Source organism: Rattus norvegicus, chromosome X, assembly GCF_021556685.1.
Source record: "Rattus norvegicus strain SHRSP/BbbUtx chromosome X, alternate assembly SHRSP_T2T, whole genome shotgun sequence".
Classification (NCBI taxonomy): Eukaryota; Metazoa; Chordata; class Mammalia; order Rodentia; family Muridae; genus Rattus; species Rattus norvegicus.
Genome location: NC_141554.1, coordinates 60,485,461 through 60,504,960, shown reverse-complemented (window position 1 = coordinate 60,504,960; position 19,500 = coordinate 60,485,461). Strand labels below are relative to the sequence as shown.

Below are 19,500 nucleotides of genomic sequence, written 5' to 3'. Positions count from 1 at the left end.
AAATCAATGTTCAACTAAAAGTCATCAAAAAAGATAAGGAAAGACACTTCATATTCATCAAAGGAAAAATCCACCAAGATGAACTCTCAATCCTAAATATCTATGACCCAAATACAAGGGCACCTACATACATAAAAGAAACCTTACTAAAGCTCAAAACACACATTGCACCTCACACAAAAATAGTAGGAGATTTCAACACCCCACTCTCTTCAATGGACAGATCATGGAAACAGAAATTAAACAGAGACGTATACAGACTAAGAGAAGTCATGAGCCAAATGGACTTAACAGATATTTATAGAACATCCTATCCTAAAGCAAAAGGATATACCTTCTTCTCAGCTCCTCATGGTACTTTCTCCAAAATTCACCATATAATTGGTCAAAAAACGGGCCTCAACAGTTACAGAAAGATAGAAATAATCCCATGCGTGCTATCGGACCACCACGGCCTAAAACTGGTCTTCAGTAACAATCAAGGAAGAATGTCCACATATACTTGGAAATTGAACAATGCTCTACTCAATGATAGCCTGGTCAAGGAAGAAATAAAGAAAGAAATTAAAGACTTTTTAGAATTTAATGAAAATGAAGGTACAACATACCCAAACTTATGGGACACAATGAAAGCTGTGCTAAGAGGAAAACTCATAGCGCTGAGTGCCTGCAGAAAGAAACAGGAAAGAGCATATGTCAGCAGCTTGACAGCACACCTAAAAGATCTAGAGCAAAAAGAAGCAAATACACCCAGGAGGAGTAGAAGGCAGGAAATAATCAAACTCAGAGCTGAAATCAACCAAGTAGAAACAAAAAGGACCATAGAAAGAATCAACAGAACCAAAAGTTGGTTCTTTGAGAAAATCAACAAGATAGATAAACCCTTAGCCAGACTAACGAGAGGACACAGAGAGTGCGTCCAAATTAACAAAATCAGAAATGAAAAGGGAGACATAACAACAGATTCAGAGGAAATTCAAAAAATCATCAGATCTTACTACAAAAACCTATATTCAACAAAACTTGAAAATCTTCAGGAAATGGACAATTTCCTAGACAGATACCAGGTACCGAAGTTAAACCAGGAACAGATAAACCAGTTAAACAACCCCATAACTCCTAACAAATAGAAGCAGTCATTAAAGGTCTCCCAACCAAAAAGAGCCCAGGTCCAGACGGGTTTAGGGAAGAATTCTATCAGACCTTCATAGAAGACCTCATACCAATATTATCCAAACTATTCCACAAAATTGAAACAGCTGGGGCACTACCGAATTCCTTCTATGAAGCCACAATTACTCTTATACCTAAACCACACAAAGACACAACAAAGAAAGAGAAGTTCAGACCAATTTCCCTTATGAATATCGACGCAAAAATACTCAATAAAATTCTGGCAAACCGAATCCAAGAGCACATCAAAACAATCATCCACCATGATCAAGTAGGCTTCATCCCAGACATGCAGAGATGGTTTAATATACGGAAAACCATCAACGTGATACATTATATAAACAAACTAAAGAACAAAAGCACATGATCATTTCATTAGACGCTGAGAAAGCATTTGACAAAATTCAACACCCCTTCATGATAAAAGTCCTGGAAAGAATAGGAATTCAAGGCCCATACCTAAACATAGTAAAAGCCATATACAGCAAACCAGTTGTTAACATTAAACTAAATGGAGAGAAACTTGAAGCAATCCCACTAAAATCAGGGACTAGACAAGGCTGCCCACTCTCTCCCTACTTATTCAATATAGTTCTTGAAGTTCTAGCCAAAGCAATCAGACAACAAAAGGAGGTCAAGGAGATACAGATCAGAAAAAAAGAAGTCAAAATATCACCTTTTGAAGATGATAGGATAGTATATTTTAGCGATCCCAAAAGTTCCACCAGAGAACTACTAAAGCTGATAAACAACTTCAGCAAAGTGGCTGAGTATAAAATTAACTCAAATAAATCAGTAGCCTTCCTCTACACAAAAGAGAAACAAGCCGAGAAAGATATTAGGGAAACGACACCCTTCATAATAGACCCAAATAATATAAAGTACCTCGGTGTGACTTTAACCAAGCAAGTAAAAGATCTGTACAATAAGAACTTCAAGACACTGAAGAAAGAAATTGAAGAAGACCTCAGAAGATGGAAAGATCTCCCATGCTCATGGATTGGCAGGATTCATATAGTAAAAATGGCCATTTTACCAAAAGCGATCTACAGATTCAATGCAATCCCCATCAAAATACCAATCCATTTCTTCAAAGAGTTAGACAGAACAATTTGCAAATTCATCTGGAATAACAAAAAAAACGAAGATAGCTAAAACTATCCTCAACAATAAAAGGACTTCAGGGGGAATTACTATCCCAGAACTTAAGCAGTATTACAGAGCAATAGTGATAAAAACTGCATGGTATTGATACAGAGACATACGCATAGACCAATGGAACAGAATTGAAGACCCAGAAATGAACCCACACACCTATGGGCACTTGATTTTTGACAAAGGAGCCAAAACCATCAAATGGAAAAAAGATAGCATTTTCAGCAAATTGTGCTGGTTCAACTGGAGGTCAACATGTAGAAGAATGCAGATCGATCCATGCTTATCACCCTGTACAAAGCTTAAGTCCAAGTGGATCAAGGACCTCCACATCAAACCACATACACTCAAACTAATAGAAGAAAAACTAGGGCAGCATCTGAAACACATGGGCACTGGAAAAAATTTCCTGAACAAAACACCAGTGGCTTATGCTCTAAGATCAAGAATCGACAAATGGTATCTCATAAAACTGCAAAGCTTCTGTAAGGCAAAGGACACTGTGGTTAGGACAAAACGGCAACCAACAGATTGGGAAAAGATCTTTTCCAATCCTACAACAGATAGAGGCCTTATATCCAAAATATACAAAGAACTCAAGAAGTTAGACCACAGGGAGACAAATAACCCTATTAAAAAATGGGGTTCAGAGCTAAACAAACAATTCACAGCTGAGGAATGCCGAATGGCTGAGAAACACCTAAAGAAATGTTCAACATCTTTAGTCATAAGGGAAATGCAAATCAAAACAACCCTGAGATTTCACCTCACACCAGTGAGAATGGCTAAGATCAAAAACTCAGGTGACAGCAAATGCTGGCGAGGATGTGGAGAAAGAGGAACACTCCTCCATTGTTGGTGGGAGTGCAGACTGGTAGGACTATTCTGGAAATCAGTCTGGAGGTTCCTCAGAAAAGTGGACATTGAACTGCCTGAGGATCCAGCTATATCTCTCTTGGGCATATACCCAAAAGATGCCCCAACATATAAAAAAGACACGTGCTCCACTATGTTCATAGCAGCCTTATTTATAATATCGAGAACCTGGAAAGAACCCAGATGCCCTTCAACAGAGGAATGGATACAGAAAATGTGGTACATCTACACAATGGAATATTGCTCATCTATCAAAAACAATGACTTTATGAAATTAGGAGGCAAATGTTGGAACTGGAAAATATCATCCTGAGTGAGGTAACCCAATCACAGAAAAACACACATGGTATGCACTAATTGATAAGTGGCTATTAGCCCTAATGCTTGAATTACCCTAGATGCTTAGAACAAATGAAACTCAAGATGGATGATCAAAATGTGAATGCTTCACTCCTTCTTTAAAAGGGGAACAAGAATACCCTTGGCAGGGAATAGAGAGGCAAAGATTAAAACAGACACAGAAGGAACACCCATTCAGAGCCTGCCCCACATGTGGCTCATACATATACAGCCATCCAATTTGACAAGATGGATGAAGCAAAGAAGTGCAGGCCGACAGGAGCCGGATGTAGATCTCTCCTGAGAGACACAGCCAGAATACAGCAAATCCAGAGGCGATTGCCAGCAGCAAACCACTGAACTTAGAATAGGACCCCCGTTGAAGGACTCAGAGAAAGAACTAGAAGAGCTTGAAGGGGCTTGAGACCCCTTATGAACAACAATGCCAAGCAACCAGAGCTTCCAGGGACTAAGCCACTACCTAAAGACTATACATGGACTGACCCTGGACTCTGACCTCATAGGTAGCAATGAATATCCTAGTAAGATCTCCAGTGTAAGGGGAAGCTCTGGGTTCTGCTAAGACTGAACCCCCAGTGAACGTGATTGTTGGGGGGAGGGTGGCAATGGGGGGAGGATGGGGAGGGGAACACCCATAAAGAAGGGGAGGGGGAGGGATTAGGGGGATGTATGCCTAGAAACCGGGAAAGGGAATAACACTCGAAATGTAAATAAGAAATACTCAAGTTAATAAAAAAAATTGAATGCTGTTTTTCTTTACATTCCCTATTTTTGTGAACAGTGCACTTATCATCTTAGCTGGTCAATTTCATCCGTTTACCATGTTTTCTTCTGTCAAATAAGTATTAGTTGTATTGAATTTCTTCGAAATTTTTGGCCATGTTTGAAATATTTCAATCTCTCCAATAGTTCCCAGCAACTTGAACTTTGAATTATTGGACATAGTTACGTTGGATATAACTATAGCTATCAATTAGCCCTGTAAGTGTTTTGTGGCTTATTACAATACAGATAATGTAGAATCAATCAGTGCACATATATTTAACGAAGAATGCATATGAGTATATTTGCTTTTCCCAAGAGTCCTTTGGCTGAGAACATCTTTACCTGACTATTTTGCAGAGGAAGTGAAGTATGGCAGTGATTATTATCACTACTTTGTTTTCTATGTTAGTTAATCTGGCTACCTCCCAGCCCTATCCCATAATGCTTGCTTATATTGATCTGGCTTTTTGGATTTTAGGTGTGTTTCCATGATCTCTCTGTACCCCTTCCTTATAGCTACAAATCCCTCATTTGCTTCACTCATCTCAATTTCCTTCTTTCCTTCCTGTGGTTGGCAGACCTGCTGCCTGCCCCATTCATTATTCTACTCAGCTGTTGAGGGGTAGCATTTATTGACAAGGCAGGGAATAAATGGTAGCAACTTTGTACACAAACTTGAGACAAGAGATTCTTGGCATAAGTATTAAAATATCGTGTCCAGGTTCGAACAAAATATAAAGGCAAAGGAATCAGCATGTGAATAGCACAAGGGCAAAATTTGCACAGTGTACAAAAACATTTTGCCTATACAGTATGATATATCAAGATGATTTCCATTTAAAATGTGTGTTTTGATATGCTCAATTAAAGAGCTTAAAGGACTTGAGACCCCATATGAACAACAATGCCAACCAACCAGAGCTTCCAGGGACTAAGCCACTACCCAAAGACTATACATGGACTGACCCTGGACTCCAACGTCATAGGTAGCAATGAATATCCTAGTAAGATCACCAGTGGAAGGGGAAGTCCTTGGTCCTGCCAAGACTGAACCCCCAGTGAACGTGATTGTTGGGGGGAGGGTGATAATAGGAGGAGAATGGGGAGGGGAACACCCATATCGAAGGGGAGGGGTTAGGGGGATGTTGGCCTGGAACCCGGGAAAGGGAATAACAATCAAAATGTAAATAAGAAATACCGAATAATAAAGATGGAAAAAAGATTGTATAAATTGTTTCTTATTCTTATAAAATTTGAGACAATTTGATACCCAGAAACTTTTTCTCCCATCCAAGTACTAACCAGGCCCGACCCTGTTTAGCTTCCGAGATCAGACGAGATCGGGCGCGTTCAGGGTGGTATGGCCGTAGACAGAAACTTTTTCTAAGAAAAGTTAAAAGTGGGACACACATACACACACACACACACACACACACACACACACACACACACACACACACACAAATCAATGCATGTAATCATGGAAAGTTGGGAAGCAGGGGCTGCAGTTGCATGTCAGCTGGCAGAGTTCTTGCCTACCACACACAAAGTCCTAGGTTCTGTCTCCAGCACCTCATAAAAAAAAAGGCTCCAATGAGCCTGAAAGAAATAAAGGAAATGATGGACAGACAGGGTGTAGGAGGCTCCTTACTTGAGAATGAGAAAGGAATGTGTGGGTTTGTGAAGCAGATGACAGAGAGTAATGAAAAGTCAATGTGAGAATATGATCACAGTTCATTACATACAAGTGTAATACTGTTAAAAATTAAAAATATAGGGGCTAGAAAGATGGTTTAGCATCCATTCTCATCCCGTACATTAAATCCTTTCCTAGATTCACCTAGCTATTGCAGGAATGTACTTTCTTGAAGCTTTAAATGTTTTAAAAAACATTTTAGTTATTTTTCATCTGCCCAAGTATGCATGTGCATGCACAGATTTTGTGGGACCTTATGTTGAGAGTTTGTTGTCCTCCCCTCTAGGGATACCACTAAGGACAGCAGCCTTTCTGGGAAATATCTTTACCAATTGAATTATCTCACCATCCTTTTGTTTTGTAAAATAATTAGTTCTTTGAAAATTTCATAAATATCATTTTATCACATTCAATTGCTTCCCCAACTTCTCTCAGATGCAATTCTTCCAAAATCACTAACCTGTATCACCCTTTCCCCATCCCTCAAATCTAATTTGTGCCACCCATTTATTCTTCGATGTGTGGCCTTCTGCTGAAGCAAGCTTGTCTTACCAGGGACTACAATCTTTTCTTTCTCCAAGGAACTACAATGTTAAAGAAAATTGATGCTCCCTCTCCTAGAAACTATCAATTGCTAAATGCTCCTTACTTAGGTTTAGGGAACATAAGTATTATCATTTTATTTGTACATAAATATTCATGTGTGTTTAATATTTCTCAAAATACTTGGCAATGTTTCTTGTTAGAAACAGCATTTTTGCATGAGTAATTTTAAATGTTATGCCTTTCAGTAACTTGTGATTGGAGAGTCTGGAAGAGTGTCTATTTTTCCTCTCCATAGGAAGTCAAGCTCACAACTTTAACATGCACTGTTTTATGTAAATTGAGTCCTTGGAAAAATACTTTATCTGTGTCATGCACAAATGGATACTTAATTTTCTTATGAGAATGAAAAAGTGGTTACTTTAATCTTGAGTATAGTAATGTCAAAATGTTAAGGATTAAATCAAATATAGTGGATCACTTTTAGCATAGCTAATTATTACACTAGGAGGAAGCACAGGGAGAGGTAGAATTTAAAAAATGTCTACAGTTAAGTGCCACTATTAAACAGTCATTGTAAAGACAATCATTTTGTTTAATCCTTTCCAGACACTAAAGCATATGTTTGTCTCTCAGTATGATGTCAAAATAGGAAAAGGGTGAAAAACTCATTGGCAGTACTTATTCCAGTGCCCTCTAGAAGAGAAAACTTAAACTCACAACTTTGAGATAGAGAGATAGTTTGCTTATCCTAATGTGAAGCTAAAATTAGATTTTAATCCAGTTCTTTCACATTCCTAAATGCCTTTTCTAAATATGGATAAAAACAAACAAATTCAGCTTTTCTCTATTTTATTAGTAAAATAGCATTATATTAATCTCTTTACTTTTCTGCTTGTTAAAAGACTTATTCCAGGGCTCTGACATGGACAACGTTCCAATTGCCTCTTAATTTTACTGACTTCCTCTGCCTTTGTTCATTCTCTACCTTATTTTACATGGATGACTTGATACTCTTCATAGTAAATCACAGACAAACCTCAACTTCTCTACTTTTAGATATACATTCATATTTCTCCTCCTAGTGCACAGACAACTAAAACTTAATTTCATTTAACATTTTCTAATCTTGCCTTAATGACTCAAATAAAATGACTAGGCATTATGACAAGGACACTTTTATCTCTGAAGCTCCTTATGCTTTTTTAGTTCTCAAATTATATGTGTTCTCCTAATGTTGTAATTAATTTTTACTGCCTTGAGTGTGTCATACCCTTCTAGTTTTAACCTCATTCTCCCTTGATTTATTTTTGCCTATATCATAAATATTGGTAGGCTCCTGTATTGAAAGTATAAAATTTTTCCTGTTCTTTCTATTTATTCTTTTCCTACCAGTTTACACACTTAAGACAAGCTATGATTACAATGTAGCTATCTTCCCTTATCCTACAAACTTTGGATAATATGTGCAGTTAAATAAATAAAATATTGATATACTGAGTAAATCTATAGTATGGTGATAATAATAAAAATAATTACATTGGAGAGAATTAGCCTGGTCTAGATTTGTTAACAAGTTACAAAATGTTTGTCACAAGTAATTGTAGTTTCCATGAACAGAATCTTCATGTCCACAGGAAAAAAAAATCTATTTAACCTTGAAAAAATGGATGAGGATATTCATTAGGTTATTTATTTCATCTTAGTGTAATACTGCTATTGTGCAAAAATTTTCCATATTTTCGCCAATATACAGACACATGATATCAAAATATGCCTCATTTGTGTCACCATACTATATTTATTCTCTATTAACTGTCACTCTCTTAAAGGTTGACTCTATTCCTCTTTTGTTCCCCTACATGAAACAAATTTTTCCTTTAACCTCAAGCTATGTTTTAGGAAATAATTCAAATGATTCAGATTATTTTCTAAGACAATATCTTGAAAAATAAGGAAGAGAATACTACATTCTTCCATAGTGTTCAATCTTATTCGCACTTCAGACTGATATTTTAACTCCTCTCATTATAGTCTAAAGCATAATTCATCAGGGAAAATTGACACTTTTATTAGTTAAGTTTATTATCTCAGGAACTAACTACCTTGCAAAAGCAACCTGAAGGACGACAGTGGAATTTTGGCTCATAATTTGATGGTGTGTTAAGAAAGAAATATGACAACAGGAGTGGGGAAATCCTGGCTACATTATACTAGTCAAAAAAGTGGAGAGTAACAAATGTTTCTTCTAGTGTTTTCCCCAATATATTTCGCTTAGGAACTCAGTTCATAGAGTGGTGTCATTCATATTTTCTATTAATTCCATATCTCACTTATTCTAACTTAGAATAGTCTCATAGCCATGGCCAGGGGCTTATTTCTTAGGTTACTACAGATCCTCTCAAGTAGTTAATCATTATTAACTTTCACTACATCCATTTTATAGAAGTTTCTCATGGTTGCTACAACATCTTATTACCAAATTTAGTCTCCCTAAACACCCCAAGTTTGGCTCTTCTTCACATCCTGCACGAAATCTTTATACATTGAAATCATTTTTGTATCGCTTTAAAACACCCAATTTGAAATTAATAGGTTTTTCCCTCTATTCCCTCAGTACATCATACACACCATATGGCAACAGGACCTATCTAATTAAGTAGTTATGAATTTGTGTCCTTTATTGCCTTTTTATTAGACAGCCTTCTACTGTCCTTGGAACAGTATTTTCTATGTAGTTTACGTTCACTATGCGTTTATCAGGTTGTAAAGATAGAAGACTTCCTTGGAAACATACCTTTGTTGTACAATTATTCTTTTCCTATTGTTTGGAATATTGAACTGTGGCAGTGGACTTGCCTTTTCTAACATTCTTTTTTTTTTTATTAACTTGAGTATTTATTTACATTTCGAATGTTATTCCCTTTCCCGGTTTCTGGTACAACATCCCCCTAACCCCTCCTCTCCCCTTCTATATGGGTGTTCCCCTCCCCATCCTCCCCCCATTACAGCCCTCCCCCCAACAATCACGTTCACTGGTGGTTCAGTCTTGGCAGGACCAAGGGCTTCCCCTTCCACTGGTGCTCTTACTAGGATATTCATTGCTACCAATGAGGTTGGAGCCCAGGGTCAGTCCATGTATAGTCTTTAGGTAGTGGCTTAGTCCCTGGAAGCTCTGGTTGATTGGCATTGCTGTTCATATGGGGTCTCAAGCCCCTTCAAGCTCTTCCAGTCCTTTCGCTGATTCCTTCAACGGGGATCCTGTTCTCAGTTCAGTGGTTTGCTGCTGGCATTCGCCTATGTATTTGCTGTATTCTGGCTGTGTCTCTCAGGAGAGATCTACATCCGGTTTCTGTCAGCCTGCATTTCTTTGCTTCATCCATCTTGGCTAGTTGGGTGGCTGTATATGTATGGGCCACATGTGGGGCAGGCTCTGAATTGGTGTTCCTTCTGTCTCTGTTTTAATCTTTGCCTCCCTATTCCCTGCCAAGGGTATTCTTGTTCCCCTTTTAAGGAAGGAGTCAGGCATTCGCATTTCTTTTTTTATTAGATATTTTTATTTACATTTTAAATGTAATCCCTTTTCCCAGTCTCCTGTCCATAACCCCCCTAACCCATCTGTCCATGTGTAGTCTTTCGGTAGTGGTTTAGTCCTTGGGAGCTCTGGTTGGTTGGCATTGTTGGTCTTGTGCTCTTGAAAACCCTTCAGCTCCTTTAATCCTTTCTCTAACTCATCCAATAGGGACCCCATTCTCAGTTCAATGGTTGGCTGTGAGTATCTGTCTCTCTATTTGTCATACTCTTGTAGAGCTTCTCAAGAGATATCTATATCAGGCACCTGTCAGCATGTATATCTTGGCATTAACAATATTGTCTGGGTTTGGTGGCTGTATGTATATGGGCTGGATTCCCAGGTGGGACAGTCTCTGGATGACCTTTCCTTCAGGCTTTGCTCTAAACTTTGTCTCCATATTTCCTCCTATGAATGTTTTTGTTCCCCATTCTAAGAAGGACTGAAGCATCTGAACTTTGTCTTTCTTCTTGAGCTTCATGTGGTCTGTGGATTGTATCTAGAGTAATTCAAGCTTTTGGGCTAATATCCACTTATCAGTGAGTACATACCATGTGTGTTTTTGTGATTGGGTTACCTCACTCAAGAGAACATTTTCTAGTTTCATCTATTTGCCTATAAATTTCATGAAGTCATCATTTTTAACTTGAATAGTAGGATGAATTTATCTCATAATCATGTCTTAATCTTTCAATTACCCATGTACATATGTCTCTTTCTTCCAAGTAATGTCAATTCCTAGGTACATGTTGGAAACTAAAACTTTGTTTGACCCTTACTCAAAATGAATGTGTTATTTAAGACTATTTTATATAGCTGTCTTTCTTATGTTGGGGTCTATCACAGGAGCAGCTTATACATGCAAATACCATAAAGGCTTATACACAGGTGCAGGAAGAGCTAGTGGGTGGTTAGTTTGGATCCAATCTTGTTATTGGTAACTATAAAAACAGTTGACTTCTATCATGATTGATTTCTAAGAGTATAGAACATAACAAACTGTAATTTACTTGGGCCTCAGAAAGTTTCCCAATAACATCAGAAACAACGGATGAAAAAGTTTTTTTTAATAAGATTAAAAACAACATGAAAAGAAAGGATAGACAGGTAACAGTTACCTAGGTCTTAACATTCCATCTAGACCTTGACATTTTACCTAGGCATTATCAAAAATTATATAATGTATACAGAAAATTTGAATGGAAGTGTGTGTAGATGAATAATAGTCTTTCTATGCTATTAGCAACAATCTGCAATAGCAATACCATTTTTCACTCATTAAGTTGTTTCTCATCCATTGTTGATATGTATTAGGACATTGTGATATATGGTTTTCAAACAGGAAGTTTTCAATTGTAGACATTAACCAAAGAGAGGATATGTTATAAAACCCAAGACTGACATGGTGCTCTTATCTATTATGATGTACTCAGTTTGTGTGTGATTGAATCGTGGTATACAGGAATCCAAGAGATGAATGATATGATTAATAGAGAAGAGGTGACTAAGTTTAGATATATTCATCCAGAATCTGAAGCATTTTAAAATTACTCATTTTACTGACTTTTTACTGACTCATTTTGTGTGTCAAGTTGAAACAAGCTCAAGTTATCATGGGAAAGTAGCCTCCCTTGAGGAAATGCCTCAATGATATCCATCTGTAAAGCATTTTCTCAATTAGTGATCAAGGGAAGAGGGCCCATTGTGGCTGGTGCCATCCCTTGGCTGGTAGTCTTTGGTTCTATAAGAAAGCAAGCTGAGAAAACCAGGGGAAAGAAGGCAATAAGTAACATCCCTCCACGGCCTCCGCATCAGCTCCTGCTTCCCAACCTGCTTGAGTTCCAGTCCTGATGTCCTTTGGTGATAAACAGCAATGGGGAAGTATAAGCTGAATAGTGTTGCTGGAAAATTATTTTAAAAAATACTGTCTTTTATTCTGCAGTAAATCCAGCATAAGACAGCTGCTAGATATCTTCATCTCAGTCAGCAAAGCACTCACCCACTTTGCTCTATCGCATCTCACACTGCTGATGTCTACTCTCTGAGCCTGACAACAATCTCTCTACCCATCTAGTTCCCTAGGCCAGCTGCCACCATGCCAGACATACACATCCAAATTCCGTGGCAGCCTAGTGTCTCCAGCCACCACATATTCTCTTGAATTCAATTAAATTGCCACGTGAAAGAACACATAACACAATAACCTCTGATCCAAATGATAATATGTAATTGCCCACCTAGACATACAAAGCCCTGTACACATCCACCCCTTAAGAAAATTCATAACAACCTGTAAATGTGCAGAGAGGAATCTTAACATCTGCCTCCATGTTCTCTTGTCTGCTTCTCTCCTTTCACTCCAGTCTCTTCCTCCTCTCTAATACTTTTTTCCCACCCATCCTTCTTTCTCATCCAATGACAGGTTTCATGCTATCTTATACCTACGTACACCTGAATAATGACATCATCCTACAGAATAGACTCTTTCCTCCCCAGCTTGCTTCTTGGTCATGATGTTTGTGCTGGAATAGAAAACCTGTCCAAGACACTCCTTGTCATGATTAACCTGAATTGTCAATGCAGCATATAAAAGTGTCACCTAGGAAGAAAAATCTTCATTAAGGATTTGAATAGGTCAGATTTTTTTGAGGGCATGTCTGTAAAGGATTGTCTCCACTATGAATTGAAAAGTATCGATAACCTCATGCTCAGACAGACACACCTCGGATGTATTTTATAAAGGTAAGTATGAAACTTGCAGTGGGCCAGAGAGTGAACTAACAAGCATTTCTCCATGGTTCCTCCATCTAGATTCTTACCTTGAGTTCAGACTCATCTTTCCTCAGTGACTGATTGTGATGCGGAAATATAAACCAAACAAACTCCATTGCTTCCTCTCCCCTAAGTTGCTAAGAGTATTTTTATCACATCAAAAGAAATAAAACTAGGGCAGAAAATTTTATCAGGAATGTAGAAGTTGCCTTGATAAACCTGTCCATGAATATTTTTATGCTTTTGGACAGTTTATTATAGAATCGTAGAAGACTTTTTAGCTTTGTGCTGGGAAACCTGTTGACTGCACAGAGGTTAATGAGCTGTTGTTAGATCTTGGAAGGTAATGTAGCCTGTGGAGGCCTGGCTTGTGAGTTTTCTGAAGGGAGTAAGGACTTAATTACAAAGTGAACTAGGGGCTATTTATGTAATACTTTGACTAAGAATTCATGTGAGCTTGACATGCTGGAACTGAAGAATGAGCTCTGATTAATAAGTTACCAGCAACATTGAGGTGAAATTTTCTGTGAATAGGAAAGTGTTTTCTCAGATTAGGCAGACAAAAGCTTTGGTCCGAGGAAGCTAAGTACACATTTTAAGTTGGAAGCTGAGCTTGACAACATCAAAATCACTCACATGTAATTGGTTTTGAAAGCATGAAAATTGCAGGATTAAAGGGGTCATGAAAAGAAGATGAGGCTTGGTACATTATGGCAGTGTCAAAGTCCTTGGAGTTATGCCATTGGTGTAGGTGAAGCCTTTCTCAATAAATATACCAGAATCTTGGAATCTTGGAGATGCAAGTAAAAATGAATCCCTAATGACAAATACTGTGCTACATTGCTCAACTCTTATTTATTTATTTATTTATTTATTTATTTATTTATTTGTTTGTTTGTTTTATTTATTTATTTTATTTGATGTTTAAGTATGCTTGCTTTATGTCCACACTTGTTTTAGAATAAGAACAAATATATAATATTTTAGTTTGATAGGATGCCACTGTTGGGAGACTTTGAACTTTTAAAGTCATTGACTTTTTTAAACACTGGCATTTTAAAAGAGTGTAATAAATTCAGAGTTGGACTATGCTTTATGTTATATTTACATAAGATCTTGGGGCCAACAAATGTATTATTTAATAGTCACATGTTTGTGTGTCACACTGACAACTTTCGGGGTTAACCTTTACTATTAATTTGACATATCCTAACACCATTATACAGAAGCCATAATTGTGGAATTGCCTATATAAAGTTTGTCTGTGGACAGGTATATAGAGGATTTTCTTTAGTATTAACTAATGTAAAAGATACAAGACATTGTGCCCAGCAACATACCATATTTTGTGCAGGGGTTAGTGTGTGTGTATATATATATATATATATATATATATATATATATATATATATATACACAAATACATACATATGTATGGTTAGTTTTTTACTACCTTGTCTTCCCTCAATGACAGATTGTAACTTGGGAACATAATTTAGTTCATCTCTTTCATTTTCTCATTAATTGTAGTGTTTTCATTCATTTATTTATTTATTTATTTATTTATTTATTTATTTCTATCACAGTAATGGGAAGGAAACTAGAAGACTCAAAATATGAGCTTCAGTTTAACAATAAGAAAATTAATAAGAATTTCACTAAGTGTTCATATAGTAATACCATTTTTATGATATACGTGTTTATAGTTAAAATATCTCACAGTAATCCTTGCTGTAAAGCTATAAACTATAACATAGCACAAATCAACAATTCACAAGTTCCAAATATCGTGCTATTCTGAGTGGTTGATGAAATCCCATGGTGTTATGTTCTTCCTCACCTGGAATGTACATACTCCCTCCACACATGGTGTCCATGTCGTATATACCCCTTACCTTTCAGTCATTTTATAGCCATCACAGTTATTAAATAGATTGTGGTGGAATCATAATACATGAAGGCAAGTAATCCTTCTGCAGTAGCCTAATTCGATGCCAAAAGGTGTGTACCATTCAAATAATTTACCCCATCATTTTTCAGTGTATCATCTAATCATCACAGCAGGTGTGAGTACAGGTCAACAAAGTATTGAGATAGGGAAATTATAAAACTTGTTATAGCATATTTTATAATTTTTATTAACCTCCTACTACATCTAATTTATAAGTTGAAATTAAGTGTTGGTATGCATAATAAGGAAACATAGTATTCATAGGTCTTTGCACTATCTGTATTTTTAAGGATCAGATGACAATCTTGAAACATATTGCCTGCTGATAAAGGGAACTATTAGATATACTTTCGTTGCTATTTCTTGGTAACGATCTTAATTTTGCTGACAGCACAGCAAGTCATGAATATCTATGGTTGGGCATATTTAATCTATCTTTCAGTTTAAGTTACAATAAAATTTCTAAAAGACATTTTAAAGATTATTATAGATTGACCACAGCATTAAGACCATGAAATGCATATAAATCTATTTTTCCTATTACCCAGTTTCAAGAGAATCAATTAAGGATCTTGATGTTACAAAACTGATGCTTTCTAAAGATATTTGAATTTCTTAAATAAAATTGCAGGCTAGTTTTGTGTCTTATAGGAATAAAACAGGTAAGGAAATAGTATTTTGAACAAGAGTAAAGGAACATGATAGTTAAGCTAGAAAGGCTTGCAGCTTATAGTTGGATCCTGCAGTTTCTTGGGCAGCACTGATTACACTCCCACTGAGAAAGGATCTGATTTATGCTGCTTACCTGAAGGCTGAAGATACCAACTTTAAATATTTCTATACTTCTAGTTAGTGCAGTGGCCGAGAAATAGGATTTGGAATCTAGGAACGCATGAGTCAATCTTGCAATGCAATGTGGCATTTATTTAGATGTGCCTGATGAATTAGCTCTTTGGATGAGCTTCACTTATATCTTTGTGATAATTCTAGGTTCTTGCTTTTAAAAACGTTATCATCATTTAAATGTGTACTAAAGTTAAAATTGCTTATTCTGCATGCCCTTTTTTTTATAATTTTCTGATTTTGAGACTTAATGATGATGATGAGTCAAGTGAATAGATTTTGAGTTATAAGGTAGAGTATATTTTAATAGATTTTTATCAATGCGAGTGAATTAATCATTTAAAATAGTCATATATATCTGAGGCTGTGGGAGAGCAAAAAAGTGGCTGTCAAACTGCAGTTCAGCTTTCCCATATGTAAAAACTCATAAGGATAGACAGCTGGCAATGAGAAGTCATCAAATTGTCTTGCAAAGAAACTTGTGCTGTCATAGGCCTACAGTATATCTGAACTGTGTTCTGACTTGCTACTTTTCAAATTCAGTCCGGCACTATTCAACTCTATTGTTTTCATCTCATATACAAAAGAAAAGCAGAGTGATGTTTGCCAGGACTTCTTAGGAAAATGAAATAGATGTTGTTTCAAGAGCCCAAACTTTCTCCAGTAAATAAATAAATTCTAGGGATCTGATATACACTAAGGGGACTCTACTTAATAATACTTTGCTATGTAATTGAAATTTGCTGACAGTACATTTTGCAAACTTTTACCCTAAAAGTTTGGCATAAAAGGCAACTATGTCATGGGATAAATGTGTTAATTTACTTTATTGTGGTAACCATTTCATAATGTAAGTGCTTATCAAACTTCATATTGTATATCTTAAATATGTGCAATCTTTCCATTTTCTAACTATAAAATTTAAAAAGAGATATTTTGGAGAAGAAAATGTATATATAGTTCATGTAAAATGAAATATTTTGCTTTTTGGATATCCAAACAGCTTGTTAACATACCTCTTAGTATCCTGAGGACACATTTACATATACTGAAGAGACCTTTACAGTATATGATGACTTATATTTTTGTAACTTTCTTAAACAATGTGCCTATTTTCTTTTTTTTATTAACTTGAGTATTTCTTTTTTTTATTATTTTTTTTATTAACTTGAGTATTTCTTATATACATTTCAAGTGTTATTCCCTTTCCCGGTTTCCGGGCAAACATCCCCCTCCCCCCTCCCCTTCCTTATGGGTGTCCCCCTCCCAACCCTCCCCCCATTGCCGCCCTCCCCCCATAGTCTAGTTCACTGGGGGTTCAGTCTTAGCAGGACCCAGGGCTTCCCCTTCCACTGGTGCTCTTACTAGGATATTCATTGCTACCTATGGGGTCAGAGTCCAGGGTCAGTCCATGTATAGTATTTAGGTAGTAGCTTAGTCCCTGGAAGCTCTGGTTGCTTGACATTGTTGTACTTTTGGGGTCTCGAGCCCCTTCAAGCTCTTCCAGTTCTTTCTCTGATTCCTTCAACGGGGGACCTATTCTCAGTTCAGTGGTTCTTATATACATTTTGAGTGTTATTCCCTTTCCCGTTTTCCGGGCAAACATCCCCCTCCCCCCTCCCCTTTCTTATCGGTGTTCCCCTCCCCATCCTCCCCCCATTGCCGCCCTCCCCCCAACAGTCTAGTTCTCTGGGGGTTCAGTCTTAGCAGGACCCAGGGCTTCCCCTTCCACTAGTGTTCTTACTAGGATATTTATTGCTACCTATGAGGTCAGAGTCCAGGGTCAGTCCATGTTCAATCAATATAGCTAAATGCCTTACACTTTTTCTGAAGCATGTTTTCCAGATTTTTTAAAAAAGAGAGTTGTAAAATCTCAGATCTTGAGAGACATACAATTGATAAACTTTTGTTTCATAAAATAAACACTTAAAAGACCACATTGTGTTGTAGCAATGGATATTTTAAAATGTTAATTTTAGTAATGTGTATTAAGTGGTTCTCAAAATGAAGAGATAGTTTTCCTTATATAAACACAAGTAAGGTTTCTAAACTTAGAGAAACTCTAAACTTCAGTTGAACTTAAGTTTGGAAATCATTCTGAGAAGCTTATGGAAACATCATAAGCATTACTGATTTAGATTTACCCTAAAATGGATATTTTATTGAAAATGTAATACAGATTCTGTTTGTGATATTCTTTCCTTATTAATAATTCATAAGAAGTTTAACAAGAATGAAGACACAAGTGAGGATGTTTCAATCTAACCTGGAAGGAGGAACAAAGAAAGTCATTGCTTTGAAAATCCACAGTAAAATGGGCACAAGAGACAGGTTCATTGGTTCATACTTGCACCCTTTCAGGAAGCTGAAGCTGTGAGGGGGTGGGGTGTCATTGGTGGAATGTCAGCCTGTTCTATAGAGAATTTAAGGTCAGCCAAGGATATATGGCCCAACTCTTGTCTAGAAAGAGATATACACAAAAGTCTAAATGTGTCAATAAATCTTGTAAATTATTGTTTTCATTTTATCTTTCCCTTAAGGAACAGCAAGAACTGGAAGATGAAAGCTCCGATTCCACATTTGATTCTCTTATATGCTACTTTCACTCAGAGTCTGAAGGTTGTGACCAAAAGAGGTTCTGGTAAGAAGTGCCTCTTTTTTTTCCCTTACTTAATGCGGACTGTGACATATACACATGTGTTATTTGTGAGAGCTGAGAAGTATGAGGAATATATGTTACGTAGAAATCATAGGTATATAGAAGAATAATGAAGGGTATTAATATGCAATTACAATTACAATAGTGTGTGTGAAAATGAAAGTGACTTACACTGTTGAGATGAATTAGAAGGATGAATAAGTTCTACACCAAAAGTATCATTCAGATTCTATTAAACAGTGTGATTTTTAATGCTCTCTTGGAGAGTATCATTTTTAATGGAACATTATTGTGTATTATTTCAGCTTATTCTTAATACTATTATTTCCTTAACTATTATATCTATAATGAATTCTTTTAAGGTCTGTTTTGCTGACACACTTAGAAGGATTTACAGTAAAAAATGGTGTCATTTAAGAAAAGGACATGGCATTAACCCTAACATTTTTGCAAGGAAAAGAGTAGAATGGCAATGCAAGGCAGAAATGACTCAATTAGTGTTGAAATTCGGGCAATTCCATGTCATTATATGTGCTTAGTTTCTAGTTGTCTCTTCAAAGTTGGAGTCAGGGAATAATATAATGCTCAAGTGAATACATACTGATATGAATTTCTGTCTAGTAAGCTATTGATATGATTTATCATTGCCATTTTTCCATGCAGCATGAGATTATAGACATTTCAAAGGTACAGTTTTTAGGCATAAAGGAAGAATAGAGGAACTGAGTTTAGCTGCTCCAGCTACAGTGTGCTCCCAGTGTGCTTCGTAAACAAATCAATGATTGAGTCGAATCTCAAAAGGTTACAGAGTTGTGACATCATAATTTGGAATGTTGTAGCATCTGCCTTGTAGTGATAGGATAGTGGAAACTGCCACCAGTAGAGGAAGTGGCCAATAATTCTGCTTTCAAGAATCCCTTCTGCAGATAAAAGTTTGGAGAGAAACTGGGAAGTGATATATGTGTAGGTTTGGTGCAAGTTTGGTTTACTGAGTCTATTAGGTACACAGCAACATTTTGGTGATATTACTTTTAGATGTCATCCAGACGTAGTGTGATTGTAGGAATTGTAGAAAAATAATGGTTGTAGTTTTTCACTTTATTTCATTTACTATTTTGTGGGTATTTTAAAATATA

The 19,500-nt window shown here is 36.6% G+C and overlaps 1 protein-coding gene across 1 annotated transcript in view; it reads left to right on the top strand.

The window, feature by feature from the left end:
* The window catches only part of Il1rapl1 (interleukin 1 receptor accessory protein-like 1), a 1,504,224-nt gene that overhangs the window by 220,693 nt on the left and 1,264,031 nt on the right, over window positions 1-19,500 (top strand). Inside the window, exon 2 of the mRNA NM_177935.3 lies at window positions 18,246-18,346. Within this exon, the coding sequence (NP_808796.2) occupies window positions 18,265-18,346 (82 nt within the window). The 5' untranslated portion in view covers window positions 18,246-18,264. The remainder of the gene's footprint in view (window positions 1-18,245; window positions 18,347-19,500) is intronic.